The 23,624-nt window shown below is 38.3% G+C and overlaps 1 protein-coding gene across 1 annotated transcript; it reads left to right on the top strand.

The window, feature by feature from the left end:
- Positions 1–383: 383 nt before the first annotated feature.
- LOC108669463 (protein turtle homolog A) lies at positions 384–22,881 on the top strand. Its single transcript, XM_018156801.2, has 12 exons — positions 384–791; positions 9,101–9,233; positions 14,739–14,953; positions 15,279–15,395; positions 15,780–15,983; positions 16,369–16,752; positions 17,071–17,201; positions 17,864–18,023; positions 18,391–18,690; positions 19,053–19,610; positions 19,943–20,172; positions 20,580–22,881. Exons 1-12 carry the CDS (start codon positions 656–658, stop codon positions 20,832–20,834), a joined length of 2,823 nt encoding a protein of 940 aa, XP_018012290.1. The 5' UTR covers positions 384–655; the 3' UTR covers positions 20,835–22,881.
- The last annotated feature ends 743 nt before the right edge of the window (positions 22,882–23,624 follow it).

The following is a 23,624-nucleotide window of genomic DNA, read 5'->3' as shown; positions in this document are numbered from 1 at the left end:
TGTGATGCATTGGGGAGTTACATATATAATGCACTACGTTTTAATTGTGTTCCATAAATGAAGATTTACCTGCTTTGAAAGTAAAACATGCACAGTCGTGTAAATTTTGGTACGTTGGGATGTTACTGTAACTGAATTAACGCTTCGATATTACCTTTTCACCTTAAAATAATTATTTTATTATAGATAACAATTTTGAGAGACTCGGCATTTGCAGAGAAAATAAGAGTGAAGCCAGAGTCAATCAAATGTAAGTCAGGTGCCGGCTCATGGACTTATCAGCGTCCATATCATCCCTTGACCTGAGGCGCTCGGCGACCCTGCAATAGCATCCCAGGTTATGGAGATCAAGACTGGGATGGTCAGCTCAGTCGTAAGGCAGAGGCTGCGGAGGCTGGTTGTGTGTTCGTGTCGCCTCTGAAGTGACCACTCTAACCCCCGGTGTCGCGCGGTGTGATTGATGCTCGTGTTTAGACTAATTTAAGAATATTCCTAACTTATCATTGGATATGCGATGTAACAAATGTTAAGTGATATCAGCGCTGCAGAGTATGCTAGTGAGAAAAAGTTTATTTGTTATTTTGTAGTTGATTTCGCTATCAGATCGAAGTGAAATTAATTGATTGTAGCATCCATAAAGCAGACTGGCGGCGAAATGTTAGATGCGCGTGCTATAACAGTGGTGCTAAGCGTCGCATTTGTGGCGGTAATCTGGGCTAACTTGGCCGTCCTGGTGCACGGCAATCGGGCTTTGGAAGAGTATTCGAGCAGCCCTGAAGGATTGGAGAACAGTGAGTTATGTCAATATTTGCCCTCTAATGGACCTTAACTCGCAAGCTTCTTGCTCGGTTCACCTGCTTTTGGGAACTTCAAATACGAATTAGAGTTTCCTATCCCTTTCTTTTGATCAATGTTTATTTAAGCATGGAACTTGCAAGGTAGAGATCTAGGGTGTATAGATGAAGATCGGTAATGTAAAATATTGGATTAGAATATTTATTGCTACCCTGATGTGTCTTATGACTCCAAACTTTATTAATTTTCTGACTGTATTTGTGTTCTAGATTTATCGAACTGACGATGGAGCTGGTCTCCGAAACGTTTTCAATAGAGAAATACTGAATTTTTGTGGAGTTTTCTTCGCTTTTAAATTTCTATTTATTGCTACGTGTTGTGAGGAGCTTTACTTACAAAACAACTATTATCATTTTTTATTGAAAATTACCATACTGAGCACCTGGTGGAATTGCGGCTGACAATAAATCCAGAATTCCACCCTGTAAATAATAAAATAAAATAAAATCTGGATTAAAGTAGATCTATTCTTCGTCTGTAGCTTCTCGAGTAGCGAAATGATATAAGCTAGAGCTAAAAAACATTTTCACTATCTTGTTTTCATTTTTACATCGACTGAATCCAATTTTCTTTTTTAAAATGCAGGAACCCCGTTATTTCATGAGCATGAGTTGCTAGCCTTCTGAACTTAATGCTTCAAAGTGTCGAAAAGTTCTTAGTCGCCACCCAAATTAGGCGTGGTTAAAAGAGAGAATGTTCGTATAATAATGAATTTTCGTATACTATTGCAACCTGTCAAACTTCGTTTGGACAGGTTGCATCATTTGCCTTCCCGCCAAAGAACGTTGGCTTTAGTTTAGCTCTAAGAAGAATCTACCCAATCGGCCATCTTCAGTTTCGCGATGCTTGACAATATTTTTCGCTAAATACCTATAATACTTAAAATTCTCTGTATTTTTTTTTAACGCAGCGAGATTTGCGTAATAGGAATGCCTGCTTTAGGCTCGTCAGGATTTCTATTGGAATGCGCTTCGGAGCGTGGTTCAAGTTTTCCCATTTATGTTTTAGAAACATGCGGTGACACAGCAGCATTCAGTGCCCGGTAACAAATTATAAAAGTTGTAGTGGTCAACCAAAGGTTGTTAGCTTCACTTTTCCTGCGAAGAGCACTCCATCCTAAAAAATGTGTTCCGTAACTTTTAATTAGATAAATAATAACTTTGGCTAGTAGTGATTTGGCTTTTGATTACGGCGTAGCTGAGACCAACATCATTCTTCAAGCTGCATCGAGTTTTTACGGATGATCCAACCTGCTGACGCGATACAATCTAGATCCAATTTTTTATTCTGGTCGAATTACTGGGTCTCAGTAGGAAATTTTCTTATACAAATTACGTCTTGGCACAAAAATATTTCACAACAGCTCAGCCTGTTGTAAAAGAATGTGAAAAGTGAGCGGTTCTTTTTAAACTGAAGCTTCTTGCTCGGAATATTCTTCAATTTAAATCTGATGAGAAGATTAAGCCGCCCAAGGGCGTCAAATTGCAATGCTTGCTGTTGTGCACGAGAAATTCTGGATAACTTATGAGATGAAACATTTTCTGCATAAATGTGACACTGTGATATATTTTATTACTGTGCGTACGTTGTTAAGGCTATCGGGCACTTTTTCTCATGTCACAAAGTTAGGGAAATGTTATTAAATTTCCTTGACAAACTTCGCTCAGAATCCAAATTTCCAGTTATTAGTTTAACAGAATTTATCCACGACTATTATGTACTTCACTTTTTAGAATATTTCAATAAAAATCGAAGTTCAGTAAAGAGTCCTACAGATAAAAAATCAATAAGGTTAAAGATAATTCTTGTCCTTGAACAAATTTTCCTCGTTTACGCGAAACGAGTCTAAGCGGTCAAAACGTGATATATAATTTTAAATAGAACTCTGCATAAAAAATGCGAAATAATTTTTTATTTTCGTTAGTGGATGTTCCTCAAGTGAGTGGAAGGTGAACTTATATCATTAGTCGACTTTAATAGCTAATTTCCTGAAAAATGTTAAAAGAAAAAATATGCCACGTGAAAATGATATGATCTATTTGCTTTGCGTTTTCTTTGCTTCTAAATTTTGCAGCTAAACTCGATCAGGATCAAAACCGGGTACAATTTCTTGAGCGCATCTTTAATACAAAGCTTGGGAGAGAAAAGTTTCGCAGAACACAGGAGTGTAATTTGATAAGAAATTCTGTGTGCAATTTATGCACTAAGCAGCAACTACTTAACGACTTAGAATTAACATATTCATGAGAGTGAGTTAACCGATCTGATGGCGCGCGCCGATGGACGCCTGCGAGAGCGCACCTCATTGCTGCTCGAGTAGCAGTGATAGCGGCGATACAGAATATACGTTGTTATATACGTTATACGTTGTTTGTATATACGATACAGCATATACGAGTAGCAGTGATGGCGGCGATACAGAATATACGTTGTTAAATACGTTATACGTTGTTTGTATACGATACAGCATATACGAGTAGCAGTGATAGCGGCGATACAGAATAAACGTTTTATATACGTTATACGTTGTTTGTATACGATACAGCATATACGAGTAGTAGTGATGCTACGGACGCCGAACGTACATTGTTTACGGCTGCTATTTCGGTTGCTCCTGTGACTGCTACTTTTAATGGCGCTAATGCTACTGACTGCTGCTGTTTTTTTAAACTCTTTACTACTGCTGTAATTTTACTCTTTATTTAAACTCTCTTGAATGATTACTCATAGCTGGGATTACTGGTGGAGGAGGGGTTACTCATCGCTGATGAGTAACTCCATTGGATAACTCCGCCAAGACTGAAAAAGTAAAAAAATTTAACTCGCAATGTGCCAGGAGCTCAGGAAGATTTTGCAATCACCATTGCTGAGTATGGAAAGTTAAGTGCACGTAGTTATACGAAAATACGTAGAGTGCAGCAAGAAAAATCTTTGGAGGAGCAAGCCTAATTCATTTTGTAATTGCTTAGAATATAACACGGGTGCACTTGATTTAATGTACAAGTTCAGACATATAGCTGTAATTAATCAAGGATAAGCGGCAAACTGCTTAGTAGGATTCGCTTTTTGTTATTTTTGATCTTGATGGACTTCATTCATCATGAAGTGAATTTTCCGACCGATCTAAAACTAGTGAAAATAACCCCTGCCAACAGTTTGATAAAAGAAGCTAAGCCGTGTCATGGCTTCCGTGGTACATCTGAGCGAAATTCAAAGTTTAAAAATGAATTTCCTTACACAAACTTAGACATTTTTTTCCTCAGAAGATTTTTGTTGCGTAAAATTGTTTCAGTTGTAGCAAAGTGTCGAACGGTTTTCACGAATTGCAGTTAGCCTGCAGCGGCGTCGAGAGAGAAGAACGTATCCCTGAATGGCTTTGTTTTCCGTAAAATGTTAGACGGCGTTTAGTTTCTATGCCTCTGGCATTTAGGCACGGCCCTTGATAAAAGCGTTTTTAACGAACATAAAACCTTTACGATTAAAGGTACAGGCCCACTGTTTTAGTCGCCTAAGTCCCTTTAAACTTCAGATAAAAACTCTGGAATACATTTTATGAAGACCCCGAAAGGCGCGAAAATATTTCTCTAACTCACGGAGTTTCAGATAATCTTCTCGTTTCTTTTGGAATTAATTTCAAGTTAATGACTACATTTGAAGTTTTATCTTTAACCGGAATACTCGACGGCTTGTCATTTAATTTTTAGCTTTCACAAGGAATTTAAAAGCAAAGAAAACGCCAAGAAAATTCACCATATCGATATTGAAAACGTTTCGGAGTCCAGCTCCATCATCAGTTCGACTAAACTAAAAATGAATAAAAATCACTTTAAAAGTCAAAATTCAAAGACAGACATAAAACCTAAACAAGTCTTGTTTAGGTTTTATGTCTGTCTTTGAATTTTGACTTTTAAAGTGATTTTTATTCATTTTTAGTTTAGTCGAACTGATGATGGAGCTGGACTCCGAAACGTTTTCAATATCGATATGGTGAATTTTCTTGGCGTTTTCTTTGCTTTTAAATTCCTTGTGAACTTGCGATATAAGCAGACTAATGATATAAGTAGCTTTCACAATTGTTAGACGCTAACTTTCAGATTTTTATATTAGAATCATTGTCAAAAAAACCGGCCTACCGAATAATTTACGAGGAATTTTGTATTCCGAACGAAATTTAGCGTTAAAAATGCTGACGCCGGCCGTTTTTGGCCCATTTTACTGCCCCTGCCTTTGTGTGCAAGCGCAATGCAAAGGAAGCTCCCACCATTGAGCAGCAGGCGGTTTAAACTTTTACTGGGCAAATAAATTCAATTGAAAGTCTTACTTAACTTCTTTTTAATTTCAGTAGTGTAACTTTTTTCTAACTAGCACACTACATTTTTGAAAATTTATCTCTCATGAATAACTTGGAGTGCGTATTTAATCTTCTGATGCCAACAACTTTAACTTGATATGGCATTTGTTGCTTTCCAGTAACTCGGATTATTTTACTCTCTCTGAAGTTGTTTGACGAATATTAAAATTACAAATCCACTTTACGTATTTAGTGGGAAAATAAAATATTTAAAATTTTATTCACGTTCAAGACGCAGGAGTTTGCCAGTCAGCCACGTCGACAGACTCGATGAATTCATTGCACAAGAAGCACGAAACTCGACCCACACTTCGGTATTCATAGTCTGGCTTACCGCGCTCTATGTATATTGCCTGTATACCCTATATAAGACTCCGTTAGCTCGAATGCCATGTTGTGGTCCGCTCGTACCTTCGTCAGTTTCACGCTTCGGCTGAAGAGCACAAGATGAGGATTCGAGAAGGCCTGAAGTATCTTGAGTTTCATTCGTACCTGGATCTAATTTTGATGAACATCTGGAAAACCTTTGCCATTTTGTTTTAATTGATTCTAAGTTAAGCTACTTTTTATACAAATTATTCATTATGATATTGCTGATTTGATGAGGCCCTTTGATGAAGAAGAGTAAAAACACCATTTTTATTTCGTTCCCAACTATTTGGTATCTACGAGATACATGTAGAAATTCTGAAATTCTTGTTTTTACCATTACATGATTATAAAATTACCATAAATATGCCCATATAGGCAATGCATTTAGGCTCTTGAGGTCTGATTCAGTCATCACCTGAGATTCGATCCCTTATGGACTTTCGATTACCGCAGACTGACATTTGCTCATCTTGTTGCATTGAACACAGCTATGCAAAAATAATTTAAAGCTTTTATATTCTCGTCAACTTCAACGGATAAATAATATGCATCGGCGGTTTATTTAAAAAAGAATTTTAAAAATTTTTTTGAAACACAATCTATTCGTCGACAATTCCACACTATATATGACTTAGCTTTTATCTAAAAATTTCTAGATAAATGTTTACGGAGGAAATATGTATAGATGGTACAAGTTTCATGTTGAATATTTGTCTGACACTGGGCTTAATTCACTCTCGGTGTTGGTGGCTTCTCAGAGTCGATCTGAGACCGTCAGTATGTCCTAAACCATTTCTGGAGAACATGAAGAAAGACCCATGGCTGCAGATATAAGGGCTCCGGAGCAGCCAGCCCTTCCATGTAGGCGAATTGAAAGAGATAAACCTTTCACGTAGGCTCCATTAGAGCCAGGATGAGACTCGTCTTCCAGTGCTCAGCTTGGATGTTGGCTTGCAAACGAGATCAGCAGGAGCCTTGCCTGATCCTCCGCTGGCGCAACAAAGAAATATTAGTTTCTCGGACCTCAGCGTGAAATGATGAAAATTATGTAATAAATCACTAATAAATTTTCGCCAGGCTTCATTTATAGTCGGGCAATATCAATGTTATCTTACATTTTCCCAATAATTTAATCACAGAAGTAAAGAAACGCAGTCTATAAAACTGCGATTTATTTCGGCTATCGACCAATGAGCGGTTGCTTCTTAGAGCATCAGAATTTGACTATCGATGTAAAGTTTATTTATTGTAATAAATAAAATTATCGGTGAACGATGTACTATCGATGTAAATTTATATTATTGTAATATGTAATTTATTTGACTATCGATCAACAATATTGTTCCCGAATTGCTATTTTTGGATGTACAATCTTGACGAAAAATATGACACGTTGCGTGTGCAATAAATCAAAACTTTTCACCGCAAAGGGTAAGATGATCATTAAGGACCTTACAAGTTTTGAGTACTAGCTGCCAGACAATCACAACTTGCCAAGTGCTGATGATGTTTTTTCAGCTTAAGGGAATACTTTTCCGCTCATCTGGAGTGCGTCGAGAGTCTGAAGTTAGGCAACAATATTCGGCGAAGATTGGACAACGTTAATTTCAATGTTTATACCTAATGTGTAATGTAATGTGTTACATTTTTACATGTAATAGTTGTTCACTGTGCCGATAATCAGTTTACGTTGTACATCGCACTCGAACGAATATTCTAGAGGTTAACGAGCGCGCTAGTTTTTAGCTTAAATCAGCAACTGTCTCAATAGATAAAAAAACTTTTTAACGGCATTTCGAAAATCATAGAAAATTTTATTGATTTAAATGCTGTATTAAACTAGCATGAAGTTGTGATTTGAAAAGAAAAAAGTTTTTCGAAAATATTTTGCGACTATTCTAAGCTTTGACTATTCTCTTTAAAATTCGGATCCAGATTTTTTTTTGTAAATAACGCTTGAATTCTGTGGCGTCGAGATATTTGGCGATGCAACGAACAAACTTCAGGCGAGAAGTTGTTAAGTGCATAAAGTTGAATATCAATTCACAGTCAAATTGAGGTTTTCCTTAAGTAAGGATAAACACTTTTGCTATGGGTTGATCTTAACGTCGGAACTTGGAGAAGGTCTCAACACTTACCCTGAACTTCTAGCGCGATATCTCTTGGGGAAGGGGACGTGAAGGCGCTTCTAAAAGTCTCGTATAAAAGAGATGATATTCGCTGTGGAACTCTCGGCCTTCACCGTCTTTTAAATGGAATGAGATGCCCCTCCATGATTTTTACCTTGAAAATTAATTACTTTGATGCAGACAAAAAGTCTTAAGGCATCAAGACTGGAACAAATAAAAACTGACGCGGCGGCAAATGTAAAACTCTTCTGGTCAAAATTTTCAATTCACCGGCCGTATTCTATGCGAAAGATACGAATCGAGTTCAAAAGTTTCCCCCTGAACCAAGCGTACCGAAAGTTCGCCTATCTAAACTTTTTTAAACGAGTCGGGTTGAAAAAATACCGTGAGATTTCTCATTGAATTTCTGCGCCGTTTCCTTTATCAAGTTCTTTGGTTCATTCGGTGAATAGAAATCTCAAGATGTTTTAAAATAATTGAAATTAGTTGAGTCAAGAAAGTTATGCTATTGGCGAATCCACATCTTTTCACTGCTTAGCTTGTCAAATCGTATTAGAAATGTTCACTTCGCTCATCAATAACGTCAATACTGTACTACTGCTGCTGCATCACATAACATGCTATTTCATAGCACATTTTGGATAAGTTTCGATCTCAAGGGACTAAGGTAGAATTGAGTGCACCCAAACTCGATGATACATGCAACGTTGATTGAATTTCGTCTGTGCCTTTTTACTTCTTCTTCCGAAGTTCTGAAGAGCATGAGCCCTGAAACTTTAATCATGCCCTTTGATCTTCGTATGCAAATTTTCAGACTCTTGACTGTTATCACTTTGAAGTTATTGAGCTCGTTCACACCATCTTGCGTACTGTGCATGTGAACATGAAAATAGGCTTGAATTGATTTATTTTCGAGATAAAAAAAGTTAAGAAAAATTCACCTGCTTCGTCCAAATTTATGTTACTAAGCATATATAAAATTGTGAACACGATCACTATTATAATGTTCAAAATTATGCCTCCGATCCCGTTATTCAATCCAGGATAGATATCTCTGAACGAATAGCTCTACTTTCTGCCACGTTATCACGGCATGCAAGTATATAATTATTAGTCTATGTATTTTCATTTCTATTAAAATACATTTGGAAGTTGAGAAGTTCTGCCAAATAACCACGATATGACCAAAGAAAATTCTTCATGTACTCTATTGTCTTGTTAACAATTTGGTCTACACCCTAACAAAATTTAGAGTCGCCCCAGCTTCTGGTAATCCAAATCAGAAGCTGCCGCGTCTGTAAATTTCAATGGGCAATTATTCCTCCCATATGCGGGCTTGCCTGCAATTCTTTACTACATGTAATTCAATAGGTTTTCTATTGCTGTCCCACAGGTCCCGTTACCGCCGTGCAGGCTGTGGTGGGGGAGTCTGTTCTACTGCCGTGCGACGTGACACCGCCCACACCTTCTGATGCCCCGATGCTTGTGCTATTTTTCTTCAAGACCAAAGGAACGCCGATCTATAGGTATGATACTTGTCTTAATTAGTATGATAATGATCACAATTACATAAATGTGGTATATTTAATTCACATACTCTGTATATTTCTGTATATATTTGGCTTTTTAAATTTGTTCCATATTTTGATATGTCATCTATGAGTGGTTGTAGTGGTCAAATGTATGGTCAAATCCTACTTAATAACTACTGTTGTGCAGTGATGATTGACATCTCATAGTAAGTAATAATTTTGTTCATCTGAAATATATGTATGATCAGAGCCTGGATTGAGAGAAAGCCAACCATAACTTGAAATAGGGCAACAGGAAAGAACTTTATCAGAAACCTCTCACTGAATTTTTTGAGCCACTTAAAGGAAATTAATTAGTTGATTTGTTATTGGGTCTATTAATGCTATTCGTATTGAAAAATTATAGTCTTCGTAAAAAATTCCGATTATTTATTTAAAATTACTATAAAACTTGTAATGAATGTGCTGTGTTATTGCCGACGCATCAGGAGTAATAAATTTCTAACGTGGCTGAATCTATTGACTTCATTAAAAAGATAGTTTCTCTTTATACTCTGATATAAAATTATTTCTGACGTCCGGCAGTAGCATTCGCTTAAAATTTGCCACTTGCAGCATTGCTTGCTATTATTGTAATGTATTTAACCTAATCACTCGCTTCGTAATATGTGCAGAAGTATAATAGTCTGTTAGAATGTATTCCAGAACAATAATCAAAATAACAAGCTCCGTTTCTGTTATCCAAGATCAAATACTGTTCATCCTTTCCATTAAATTGACCCTATATGAGAACTTTTACGACCGACTACGTACCGCATACAAGCAGATTAAAAGTCTTCGCTTTTTCCTGTTCGCTCAGCGGGAAAAGTTTCTCGGCTGTCCACACATATGCACTCACGTTTTATCTTCGAGAGGAGCTTTTGTTTGCGGCTGTCAATAGCTTCAAAGAAAGTATACGAGACCGGTGAAGTTTTGCACAGACTTCTTGCGATGGCTAGGCTATGCGGAAAACTACGATGCGAACTTTCTGGAATAACAACATCAAATATGATGCACTTATAAAACTTTTTCTTTTCCCTAGGAAAAATATTTTTTGCCCATCTCTGGAAAAGTTCTCATAAGATAAACTATACGTCGTTCGATGTTCGACCAGGAAGAGATCAGACTTAACTTCATTTAGACAGTTAATTTTATTCTACGTCATCTTCCAATAAAGTTCATTCGGGACGTGAAATTTTGTTGTTCGGGGTTTTAGGAAAATGACACTAGATCACTAGCCACCTCACATATTTCAAATCTTGTAGCAAAAGTTCGATTTCAGACTCAAATCTTACGACTTATTGCAAGATATACTGTACCCAAATGAAAATTAAGGGTGGTGCACCGATGATTATAGGTGGCGATAGTAGTTTATAGGTGGCGTAACGGTGAGTGGCCAGATTTGCCAAAAATCGAAAATAAAACATCAATAAATCGAGAGGATGGCGAGTAAAGGTGGCAGTCATCTATGAATCTCTGCTGATTTGTATGGTCTGAATAATCGATAGCACATTGCAGGCAAATCTCTTTTAAGCCACTGAAAACCGTTTGCCTACACAATGCACGAAGGTATTTGCCACAGTAATTTATCCAACATGGAAAGGTGTTATTGGATTGCGGGTCATTCGAGATCTAGACGAAACCACGGCTTCGTTTTGTGTGCTTGGCTTCTAAGAATTAGTTATGTTAAGAAAATTTTGCGTGAATTAGGTAGGCACCAATAAAACTGACAGAGAATCAAGGTGTTCACAAAATTGTTGAGCCAAAGTGGAGCCACTGGGCATGTATCAGACTGTTCCTGATATAAATTGTCCGAGGAACAATGAAAAAATTTGATTGCAATAAATACAGTTTTTCCATACATGACGGCGAATCCAATTTTTCATGTTCACCTGAAATATTGCGTAAATTTATTGTGAATTTTGCGTATGCTTCAACTGGCTGTGTTGGAAATATTGCGATCAATTGAGACTACTTACTCTATTATTAAGTATAAATTGTATGGATCGATTAAGTGTGTTCCATTATATTTACAATATACTCAAGTTGCCCCCATTTATCTAAACTCAAAAGGCACGTTGACGTAGTCAACAGCGGCTCCTCTTCCTTGAAGGTAGAGCACAGCGGCTCGGTATCAAGGGCAGAGAGCGAGTCCACAGTAAGCACACGTTCATACCGGTTGGCTTGACGCGCTTCGACGTTGAGCTTCCTACTAATCTTTACCTAGTCCTGCTTGAAACGTGCTTTCCGGGTAATTTGCTTGTCACAAGAGTATCTTTTTTACGCAGAGGATACGAGTGAAAATTCGGTTATCCATCCTGACTTCGATTGTGAAATTTAATACACAGTCAGATAATTCTTTACATTTTAACTCTAAAAATCTAAGAAAGTGGCCCCGGTATCTTTCATACGCAAAAAGACTTAAGATTAGGCTATAGAACAATGGTGACTAGAAGTGGTTCAGGTATTTCACGTCTGATATTTCAAATAATAGTGTAATATCAATTTCTTACTTCACGTCAGAATATTCTTGGTGAAAATATATCGAATCAAACCGCTGTCAAAAATTGGTGTAATGTTGACATTATGAACTTCGATGCTTATTAAGCATTTTCCCGTAGCCTTTACTCTGAGCTGAACCATCGTTCGTTACGGATAAATGAAATTTCTTTCAGCGCGTGTTTACTCGAATGTAGTAGCATGTTCAAATAAAATTGGTGATGAAACCATCTTATCATCAAGTGTGCTCATTTGATGAAATTAATTTTTGCAATACTTCAGTTAAAGCTTTCAAAATTACTCGACCGTCATGTCCTTTCCGATGACTCAGCGGTAGAGGCTCTGCTTCGCGTGTGGGAGACCGGAGTTCGAATCCTGCAGGCAGGGATTTTCTTCAAGTCGATTTCTCACGAGGTATGTGTATGGTACTCTGATTATATGTTCCTGCTACATGTCTGACATTGTTACTTGTACTGCCATGGTAGATTTGCATACGTAGCACTTAGAATGGTGATTGGGTGAAGCAATATCGGTAAATTCAGAAGCATCGGATTTGAAACTAAAGGAGAATTTTTTATTGAATTCATTTCAAAAGTGGCCACTTGTGGCTCATTGATGCGCCACTGGTGCCAATGGGTAGTTATTGGTGTACGAAGAGCTTTACGGGTGTGGTGGCCATTGGCAGGTGATAGGTGTGGGATAGGTGGTGCACGCCACCCTTAATTCACTGTATAAATCATATAAGCTCCACCTATGGCGTCCGCCGATAGCCACCACAAAAACATAGGTGCTCCACTCTTAATTTTTATTTGGGTATCAGTCTTCTGTTAGCTCGAAATCACTGCACTCAACCACTCGCTTTCAGTTTAATTCATATTTGAATATAATAATTGCAACTCTAGCTTAACCCTCCACCGCCTGACACGAGTAACCGGAGCAATATTGTCACAAGCCTACCTCCCAAATAAGATAAGTTCGAGTGAGCACAAAATGACTTGCACTTGCGTACAAACGTTCTCAGGTTGCTACACTCAATAGTTTACGAATAATTCAAGTTGAAAGTTATGTTCCCGGAGAATTAAATACAGCGGTAGAGGGTTAATTATTCGATTCATTGTTGAATGAATACTGATTTCTTTGATGAGATGCAATCAGGGCAGCTTTTTTCCGGCCAAACTTGTGGGCCCGGAAGAAGTTCGCCGGCGATTAATCTAAGAGCTTAAAGCTATTGTCATGAATTCGCTTAAAAATTTATGATTCTTTCTACCATCGTTATAGCTCTGAAAGATGTATAAGAGGATAATCAATCATTATAGTGCAAATCTCAAATTGTTTGTTCATAAGATGTACATCGGTTATTACATGCATATCATCTTAATTGTTTTTTTTCTGGCCTTTTATTCTTCCACGGTAGCAACTTCTCAATATATTAAAATTAAAAATGTAAACTTATGCTAATAAATAAAATTATTCTATCAAATAAATTTTGCTAAAATTTAATCATTTTAAGCCATCGCAGGAAGTGTGAAAATCTCGTTATGGACTTCGAAGCTTACATGAAACTTATTTAAAAACTGCTTCTAATTTGCTTTCTATAATTATAATACAATTAACTATGGCGTTTGAGGGAGCGTTCATCAATCCTTTCAATATAGCTTTGTCGTGTTCCTGTCACTAGAAAAGCACATGTGCTTAAAAAAATTGACAGTTCTCACGATTATTGAACATCGAGTGGTCGTCTGTATTTAGTTTTTTTACTATGTCCCGTATGATCGACTGCAGTTATTGATACGATATCACTCGAGTGTATGAATTGAACATTACAAAGAAGTCCGCATCTAATCGAATATCGTCTATAAGAAGTCCTCAAGCTGATCTCAAGTGGCCTAGCTGTGGGAAATGCTCGACCTCTGTGATCGTTGCTATCGCGTTGCCTTTAAGTGCCATTCGAGATAATTGCCGTACATGCAACACTACGCAATTAAGTTATTTTTTTCAGACTCATTAGATCCAGTGATGATGCACTTTGCTTCTGTTCGCCATGAGCCTCTGCCAGCTTTCACATATGAGACATCGATCCTTGATTAAAGTTTTTTTGTCCGAGTCAACATAGATTAATTACGACGATGTTTTTTCCGCTGTGAACATTTCGGCGGAATAAGCCATCGGTAGCTTTTTAATATACCAAAATTTCAAGTATTATTTTGTTTCTGTTAGAAAATGAAAAACAGAATTTTTATTGGCTGCAGAAGTAGTTGAGTTTAACGAAAAAGTTGGAAGTTAATGAAAGTTAGGTTTTCGTTCTGAACATCGAGGTATTTTCTAAAAAGCGAAGGAAAACTTAGTTCCAAGAAACAAGACATTCAAGGTCAATTTTAAAGGAATCGCTTTTATTCTTTCCGACACTTGAATTATTTGGGCTGTAAGAATGTTAAGGAAAATTTGAATCAGCTTCTCATAAGCTAGTGATGAAAATTACTTAATTTAATCTTTCTCACAGAATTTAAAAGATTCTGAAATATTCCTTGATGGAGTATGACCTTCCTCCAAATTTTCTTGATCTATCATTGGTTTTTGTTTAGTTGAGAAGCAGGAAGATATCCTCGTATGGAAAGCTCTCAGGCAGCATTCATTAGCGGCTCGATGTTCGCGCAATTTTACTTCTCACTTTCTTCTTGAGATCAAAGTTAAAAAATTCAGTTTATAGATGCTTCTGAATTATTTTTCTCTTGAATTTGGATCATATTGAAATTTTCGACCGTGATCTTTCTGTTTCAGCACCGTTAGAAATATCTCAGTGGCCCAGTAACGCGGTATTTAATCAAGAGTTCTGCCCGAGACTTAAGCTACATTCGCTAGCCATCAGGATTATCCGTCATAAAAGAATTTCTGAAGTATGCTTGAACGTTGCTGTAACGAATGACATGGTCTCACAGTCTTTTGTTTTGAACTCATTTGCAGTGTGGATGCCAGAGAGAGCTCGAACCTTTACTCTGGCAAACACTGGGCAGACTCAGAGCAGTTAGACAGAAGAGCAAATCTACAGGTTCGACGTCCAGGACAACAAGGCCTTTACCTCTCAAGGCTCACTGAAGATGATGCAGGAGAATACCGCTGTCGGGTCGATTTCAAGTCCTCGCCCACTAGAAATGCGAGAATCATCCTCGAAATCATTGGTAAGCTCTCAAAACCATGTTGGACAGAACATTTTATTCATGTTAGCCTGAATTCCTGCTGTGACTTCATGTAGCTGGCATGCCCGTGTTCATCCATTGGAGAAACAATTTTATTTTTTTTTATTCCCGAAGTTTGTTTGCGGGGACATGTGTCTCTTACTGTGCCGTGGGTAGCCAAGCGCGGTCATCCTAAAAACCCCCGAGCAAAAAGGTTAATGAATTCAACTCCCACGCGGCCACCCTAAAATGTTAATGGTCTTCGTTACTCCAGGACTAGGCCTATAAAGCCATCAGTGACCGTAACCTATTGGATTACTTTTCTCAGTGCCGCCTCGGCACATCCTCGTCACCAGCAGCTGGGAGGAAGGCCGCATCGTCTCCGGCAGGATTGGACCTTATCCTGAAGGAGCTGACCTAACTTTAGCCTGCCAGGTCACAGGAGGTTAGTATATTCATTCATACTCTTCTTTTATGTGCGTATGACTAATTGTGCTGCCAAATTCACAAATGAGCTCATTAGCGTAAAATTTACCTAATAATATCACTGTAAATGCATGGATGGCCGGTGTCCGTTATCATATTTAATTTTAGGATTTTTTTTTAGCAAAATGTGTTACCTTTTAAACACTCTTTGGCTACATCTCTTTTGGTAGGATCGGAAACACCCTCACTGTCTCACTGTATTATAATAATATTATACGGAAAGTATTATTATAGGTCCTTCCAGCGAGCCAGAGCCGGTGTTCTGACCGGCCAATTGTTAGTTAATCGTGTGATCAAATTGAATAATAATTAAATACAGATTTTTCTATCATTTTAATTACAGGATCACCAAGACCGAGCGTGACCTGGTGGCAAGGTGCTTCGCTAATGGACGACGTCAGTGAAGTCACAACAGAGCAAGTCACTCGTAACTTGCTTCGTCTGCCTCGTCTCACAGGCGATGACTTGTTCCGTAAACTAACTTGTCTCGCCGCCAACAGCAACTTGACGGCCCCTTTGTCAACAGCCGTGTCTCTCGATATTGCCTGTACGTTCAATTCGAATTTGATGAACTGATATTCTTAAATGGAAGCTCAATTTAATTGATCTACTTTATAATTAATATATCAATACGACTCCGAAATTTGCATCGACATTTTTTTGCGTTGCGACTGACTTAATTTTTTATTAATTTTGATAATTTTTCACGACGTGAATGCAAGCTTTGTAGTACAAGAATTGTATGTATTTCATGATCTGTAATATTCGCTGCAGAGAGCTTACTTATTTTCATATTGCCACATAAGAAACTGTTTAAAATTACGACATGAAGTCCTAATATTGTATCTATTTTTATGATTGTGCAAATTACTGCTTCATTGACTGTTCTCGCATGCTCGCTTGACATTTGTTTTTATTCTTTTCATTTTCAGTTCCACCAAACTCGGTGCGTATCTCTTCCAGGACGGCCACCTCGGGCAGGTTGCCCGTAGGCGGTGGCCGCGGCCCAGAGGAGAGCGACATGGTGGTCAACGTTATCACGGTCAGGGCCAACAGAGAAGAGTATCTCACTTGTGAATCTACGGGCAGTCGGCCGCAAGCTGAGCTGGCATGGAGGAAGAACAGCCTTGCGGTCAAGGGGGTAACAGCAACACCACCGCCTTTCGAGGGCTCTAACTCCGGCAGACTCACAAGCGTGTCCACTCTTCAGATCTTCCCAGGCATTGAAGATCACATGGCAGTAGTTACTTGTAAAGCATTCAGCCCTAAACTACCAGCCGAATATATCGAAGACAGCGTCACCCTCAATGTCCTGTGTGAGTTTTACGGGAAACTGACCGGAATTATTTAGTTAGAAGCACGATGTGAAAATCTATATCTTTGAGACACCTTGAGTTGTTTGCGGCTTTTCTGTAAAGATCCATAAGGAGCTTTACTTATTAAAAAAAATTTAAACCTTCAGTAACACTTAATTTTGATATATTGACCAGTGTCTGCATATTTTGCATCAACAGGCATTCATTTCGTCGTCATGCTTATCAGCTAATGTTCTGATATTATAACACAACGGCTATGAGTGCCAGTAAGGAAGATTATAAGTATGTTAATGTTTTTTTTTCAACTTTATTGTTCAGACTCACCGCTTATAGAGCTACACTTCTCGTCAGCGGTAGAGCAAGCTAATTTAGAAGAAGGTGACGACTTCTCTTTCGAGTGTACCGTACAAGCCAACCCAGAGGCCGGCAAAATACAATGGGCCAGAGATGTGAGTCTTGATTATCGTCTTTCTAAGTGAAGTTTTGTCTCCTGAAATTTGATAAATGGCGCCTTGCTGATGGAAGTCCTCAGGAAAAAAATTGAAGAAAATAGTCCAGATGCGTCCTTACTTTTGTTCTCAGCCCGAATTAAGCCGTGGAATATTTGAAACGAGCTTCGCCTCGGGCGGCAGTGAGATAAATTGAAAGCTCGCGGTTTAATATTGCACGGTTTTCTGGCCGAGAAAAATTCTAGTATTCAATTACAAAGCATTGGAGTTTATTTCTTGAATATGAAACTGCATTCATCATACATGAGAAGGTTTTCCATCCTACCACGAGAGTGATCAAGGAAAGAACAATCATTTAAAATTATATCCGAGTTTTATTTTATTATTCCGAAGAACGAACGCTGAAGAAAACTAAGTGAATAATTATCAGCAATAGCTATGCGCTTTATTTAAGAACTTTGGCTAAATTTATTACGTACATGTACATTATTACTTTACATTATCACCAAGCACGTTAGTTATATTATTCGCGAAACCTATTCATAAATTAAATACTTTTAATTTATGAATATTGAGATCAATAATCTTACACTCAAGCAAGTTCAATCATAGCGACGGATTCGTACAGTGCAACCATGAGAGAATCATGCTCATGTTTGCAGGGGGTACCGATCATGGCGAACGACAGTGCGAGGGTTGAGATGGCTGGCAAAAGACTCATCATCATGAAAACAACTCGCTTCGACTCAGGCAGCTACACGTGCGCTGCCGCTAACACTGAAGGAGTTACCACCTCCAACGCTATAGCCATCAAAATTAAATGTGAGTACAGCTGCATTTTCTTTAATTGAAAAATTAAACTTTCAATGTAATTGTAAAGTATCTGGTCCGGTTTTTTTATACTCTTGTCATTTTAGAAAAAATTGAAATTGCATTATTCTATTACCAACTAGAACATCATTTATAAGCACCAGTATAGACCAGAAAAATATAGATTCATAATGCTTACTTTATTGTTAGGTTTCAAGTTATTTTTAAAAAAATTCTATGCTCAGAAGAAGTTTAAATTCTTCTACATTGAACTCACGGAGATGAAACCAACGAAATCAGTGACATTCATTTCTCTCGGGAATTGATGACAAGAGCAGGTTCCAAAAACTAAGGGACGTTTCCCCTGTTTGTGTTCCAGTCGTGCCAGTGTGCAGCAGTAATCGTATTCAAAAGCAACACGGGGCCGGAAAAAAGGAGCGGATTGATGTGACATGTTGGGTGGACAGTCATCCCGAGCCTTTAACATTCCGCTGGGCCTTCAACAGCAGTACTTCGGAGCTACGAGACATTTCTGCGACTGCTTTTTCGAACCACGGAATGTCCAGCACTCTCAACTACCTGCCGAACAATGAGCTCGATTTCGGTTCTTTGTTATGCTGGGCAGCAAACGATGTGGGGCTCATGAAGCAACCTTGCGTCATGCAAATTGTCCCGGCCGGTACGTAATAATCGTCATCGCCTCAAGAATGAACTCGTATAGGCCCAAATGAGCTGAAATTTTCTAGAAGTGTGTCGTTTTCTTGCTGATATAAAGCTCTCAGTGACATATTACTTCTCAAAATGTTTTGTAGGAGCATTTCCATCATTCCTTATTAAATTTTACCGCTCAATTAATTAAACTTTTACGTTTATTAAATACTAGTGGGTGTAACTTCTTGACTTTTAGGGTTGTGGACGGTAGCTCTAGTCTAGGCTTAAGTATGAACAGAAAAAAAATTAAATTTTCCATTTTCACCTCTAGTATTTTCATGTTATCCTCCATATTTCACTATTAATTGGGGAAATTATCTTCTTGTACAGCCAAACCAGAAAAAGCTCGCAACTGTGAAGTGTTCAACAACTCCTCGATGCCTCGAAGCGTAGCACTTGTCTCATGCCTGCCGGGCTGGGACGGCGGCCTCGCTCAAACATTTACGCTTGAAGTTAGAGAGTCGAGACACAAACATTCAAGAATACTGGCCTCAGTGCAACACTCACCAACTCCTGTTTTCAATATGAAAGGCCTGAAGCCCGACGAAGAATATTTGTTTATCATCACTGCTGTCAACTCAAGAGGTACCAGCCCACCAGTCACTCTGTCGTACAAAGTCCCTGTAGAAATGGTTCCCTCCTTGTCTTCCAACGCACAAAGAAGTGACGAGGCAGGCTGGTTGTCGTGGACACTCTTCATTGCTGTGGTCGCAGGAGTTTTTATCACGGTAGCGCTTTGCTTGGCTGCCGTCATCGGGCTTATGAGGGCCAAATGCTGTACCAAAAAGTCCTCCGCTAAAATTATCTACGCTGGTCCAATAAGGAGCAGCGATGAAGGCGACAAAACGAATTCCTTGTGCCCATCTACTATCGTGTACTGTGATAAACGTGAGTATAGACAAGTTTACTGCTTCATGGCATGTGTTCTGTATCTTCATCTATATATTAACCTTCTGAATAATGTCAATATCAATATTCGATGTTTTTGAAATGACCGTTAAATTTCTTGAAGTTACGGCCGTTGACTTCATTATTTATGTTGTGCTTGCGCCGACATTCTTTGAACATTTGGCGAAAATTATTTGATTTCCAATCATTAGGTTAATTTCGATCGCTTCATTCGCTCACTGAATTATATGATCATAGTTCCATTCCAATACAGTGTAAGATAAATCTTCATTGCATTATGCATAACCTATTTGGTTCGTGATGTGCTCCAGATGACTGTGAAATAGACGACTTGACGAAGAGCAGCTACCTTCGCTCGTCGAGCGAGAGCGGTGACTCGCTATGCAAGCATCACCTCGACCACATCAACCACAAAGACGAAAAATTCCGAAGCTCAGGCAGTGATATTAGAATAGATACTCCATGTAACTGGAATCCTGACTTGGGATCATCATGCGAAGATTCCTACTTCAGAAACTCTGGACCTTATCATATCAACAGCGTAAGTGTGATTGTCAATCAATTATAGGAATAACAGAAGCGTTACAGTTCATATATATCAGGGATAACATTATTCCAGACGCTCATTAGCTTCGCGTGTGGGCGCAAGCGTTTACGTTTTCTTTGCTGCTGCAATTGTGGTTAGTCTCGGGTTTCTTTAATCTGAAATGTGGGAAAATCTTCGCTGTGTCGTTCGAGAAGGGTATTTTTACAAAAAAAGTATTTTTACACTCGTTTTTTAGTTGTTTGATACCTTGAGCCTGTTTTGTTGACATTTTCGTTTTATTTCATTTTTTCTGTATTTATTTCAGCTAACCTCCTAGCCAAAAGTTTATTTCGGAATAGTATAATTTTAATTTCTCATTCAGTTGATTTTACTTTTGTTTTTTTTTCCTGGGCACATTTCAGTTGTCACCTCCCCCTCCACCTGACCACATGGTCACCATGGCCACGTCCTCCCCTATTCCTTCGTCCTGCCGCGCCCCCCTCGCCTCGAGCGACTCCTTGGGTCGCTACAGCTCTTCGTCATCGTCTCGGTTATCGTCGGTGTCCACGTCTGGCGTGTCGGCGGCTACGGTGGCCTTGCATCCCGACTACCGAGACCTCAGCGCCGACTGCCGTACTCCTCTCATGTCCGAGTCGGCCAAAGAGAGCGCAGTGTGACGGTGAAACACAAGTCTGGTCATTCAAAATATTGCTTTGTTACCTTCTCGTCTTGCATTGATATTTCTTTGGTATCTTCTCGTCTTGAATTGAAAGCTATTGGACTTGATTCAAATATTCATTGCGCAAGCCCAAATTGTTCAGACTGCAACAAAACTATCAATGTAAGATTAGTGAAATCAATCAAGAGCTGAATTATTAGAAAGTATTATAATTTTGATTCGCTATAGGTACGGCCAAATTAATGTTTAGGTTTAGCTGGGAAGTCTTCAACTTTGTTATTCTAAAGTTGTCTATGTTAATCGAGCGCGAGAACCTCGATGTTTACCTACGAGATACAGTAACAATTATTCTGTTTGCTACTTGTGTAGAGGGGGAGACCTCTCAACGATGCTACCGCAAGTGCAAAGAGTTCAGCGCTTTAATTTTACAAGCTAAGGTCGGGATAGGATAAAATTTGGGTGTTATCGCCGTCCATTTTGTGGCATAAGGCCACCAAAATGAATATTGGTTGTCCGAATAGATTGAATATTTTTAATTTTTTTAGCATGCTGCTTCTGGTCTTATAAAAGTCAGAGCGTTTTAATATTTTCTTCAATCTAGTTCACTTGCATTCATCTTTGTTGAGATCTGTTTATAATTTTAATTTTCCACAAACATTTACTCTCGCTTATTACCGACGTACTCGTGTTGCAGGCAACATTGGAATGGAAATTTCTTGTTATTAATGAAATATATATCCGGACAGTGCCTCTTGCTGGCGACAGAGCGCAGAACCTGTCAATTGGCATCAATTATTTCCCCGCTAATTTGAAAGCTTTTAAAAGTTCTCAATTGAGATTCCTCTGCCGGTCTAACGGCATGCAGTTCGATTGATTTGACTTATGACATTCTGATCGTGTTCAGACGCCTGTCTTCTTTTTAAAAATTATCAATAACCCTGTGGTGCTATGAAGTAATGAGGTACGTAAGCCTCCATGCCTTGTTATATATTTGTATATTTGGTCAGATTGAATATTTTTTACGTCTTAGATGATTAGTCTCATAAAGTTCGCGTTTAAGAAGCAGTAGCCCTAATTTGTTCGATCATAAATGCTGATTCATAAACCTGCTGATTCATGTTCAAATATCTCGGTAATATCTCCGTGCAATTGTTTGAGTCAGTTCAAGTGCAGCAACTTTTACTTACATTGGAATAAGGGAAATATTGAATTATGAAATTCATCTGTTCCTCATCACACAGCCCATATATGGATTGCCAACATGCTCGCAAAGGAAACGATGTTGTACTTGCTATTCCGATTAACAAAGCCCAAATTATCGTGCAATTCTTTTCTATTTTTGAATTTGAATTTGTGAACTCAAAAAATAAGTAATTCTCATCAATCATTCATGTTTTTCACTTCACATAAAAGAGTGGGAAAGGAATTACTAACGATGGGTTAATATACGACAAATAATTCTAAAACTTGAAAATAATTACTCGATGTACAACCACAGCAAGAGGCAACTAATGCTTCGCTATCAGGGGTGTACATGCATTCATTTTCACTTGTTCCAATACACTTTTTCTAATTTCAGGACTAGCAAATCTTGTGGCGGTTCATTTGGGGGTTTGAATAATTTGGTTTAAATAAAACGACTAAAAATGCCGCTATCATGCCTGACTGATATCGAATCGAGATTGCTAAAATAATTGCAGGAATATTTCAATATTTTGAAACGTACATAGTGACTAATGTTGCTAAGGGCTAATCGTGCATCCTATCGAAATAAAACAGTATTTTTCTGTCGTGCCATGTATGAACTCGCTGTGCGGTTCTAAATAAGTATATCACTCAAATTTTAGATCCGTAAACAACGTTTATTTTATAAACGTGTCTTATTTTAAGTGATCTCCGTGTATTTATTACTAATCTAGCATTTCAAGAGGAGTGCTCAATGTGATTGTACAGTATTCTTTCAGGTATAACGTGCAGTGATTTTGAAAGGAAATTGTTCGTACTTTGAAACCCCGATTTATCATTAATAAAAGTTCGAATTACTGCATTTTCATTTAATTCGCACGCGTTACAAAGAATGCTTTATGCGGCCTATAAATTTGTCTTATAATTTTTCTAAATTTTTCAGCATTTCATCGTTGTGTTTCCATGTACTTAAGTCATAGTTAATGGCTCCATTTTCTGCTGAAGTTCCCTACAGGGAAATGAGAAATTAATGTAATGCCAAGTGAGAGTAATCCGTCTCTCGTGGAGTGAAGAGGCCCCTGGAGGGCAGTAAGAACTTGCCATTACGCAGCCGTGTCCGCAAGCGAAAAATTCTTCGCCATTTCGAACTGGCCTTGTAGGAGATTTTCGCGCGCCGATGGCCGCCCTTCCTTCCATAGATGATGATTTCCACTCGGCTATTGCAGGGCTCAACGAGATAATATTCCAGACGAGTTTGACTGGACCAAGTCTGCGCTCTGGAAAAACTTCAATCTTGCATTCCTGTTTTTGTGCCGCGGCTGGTGGTGATGTAAAAACGGACCGCTAAATCCAAATTCGAACAGCCGAAAATTTCTGAAAAATATGAAACGTTTTTCAAAGAATCTGGCTCTTACTTCACTTCATGAAATCTCAACGCAGATAGTGGGAATGGATGCGTGAAAAGAGGAAATATTTCCATATTATGCTCGAAAATGAGCTCGTCAGGTAAAAATATATAAATGAAAATGTGAGTCTAAATCACCAGGAGGGAAATTTTCACAGGAAGGCATTGACTTCTTTGTAATAATTTTATTTATATTTG

This window comes from Hyalella azteca, unplaced genomic scaffold (genome assembly GCF_000764305.2).
Source record: "Hyalella azteca isolate HAZT.00-mixed unplaced genomic scaffold, Hazt_2.0.2 contig1645, whole genome shotgun sequence".
NCBI classification, from domain to species: domain Eukaryota; kingdom Metazoa; phylum Arthropoda; class Malacostraca; order Amphipoda; family Hyalellidae; genus Hyalella; species Hyalella azteca.
Note: the sequence above shows the minus strand (reverse complement) of the source record. Positions and strands in the feature narration are given on the sequence as shown.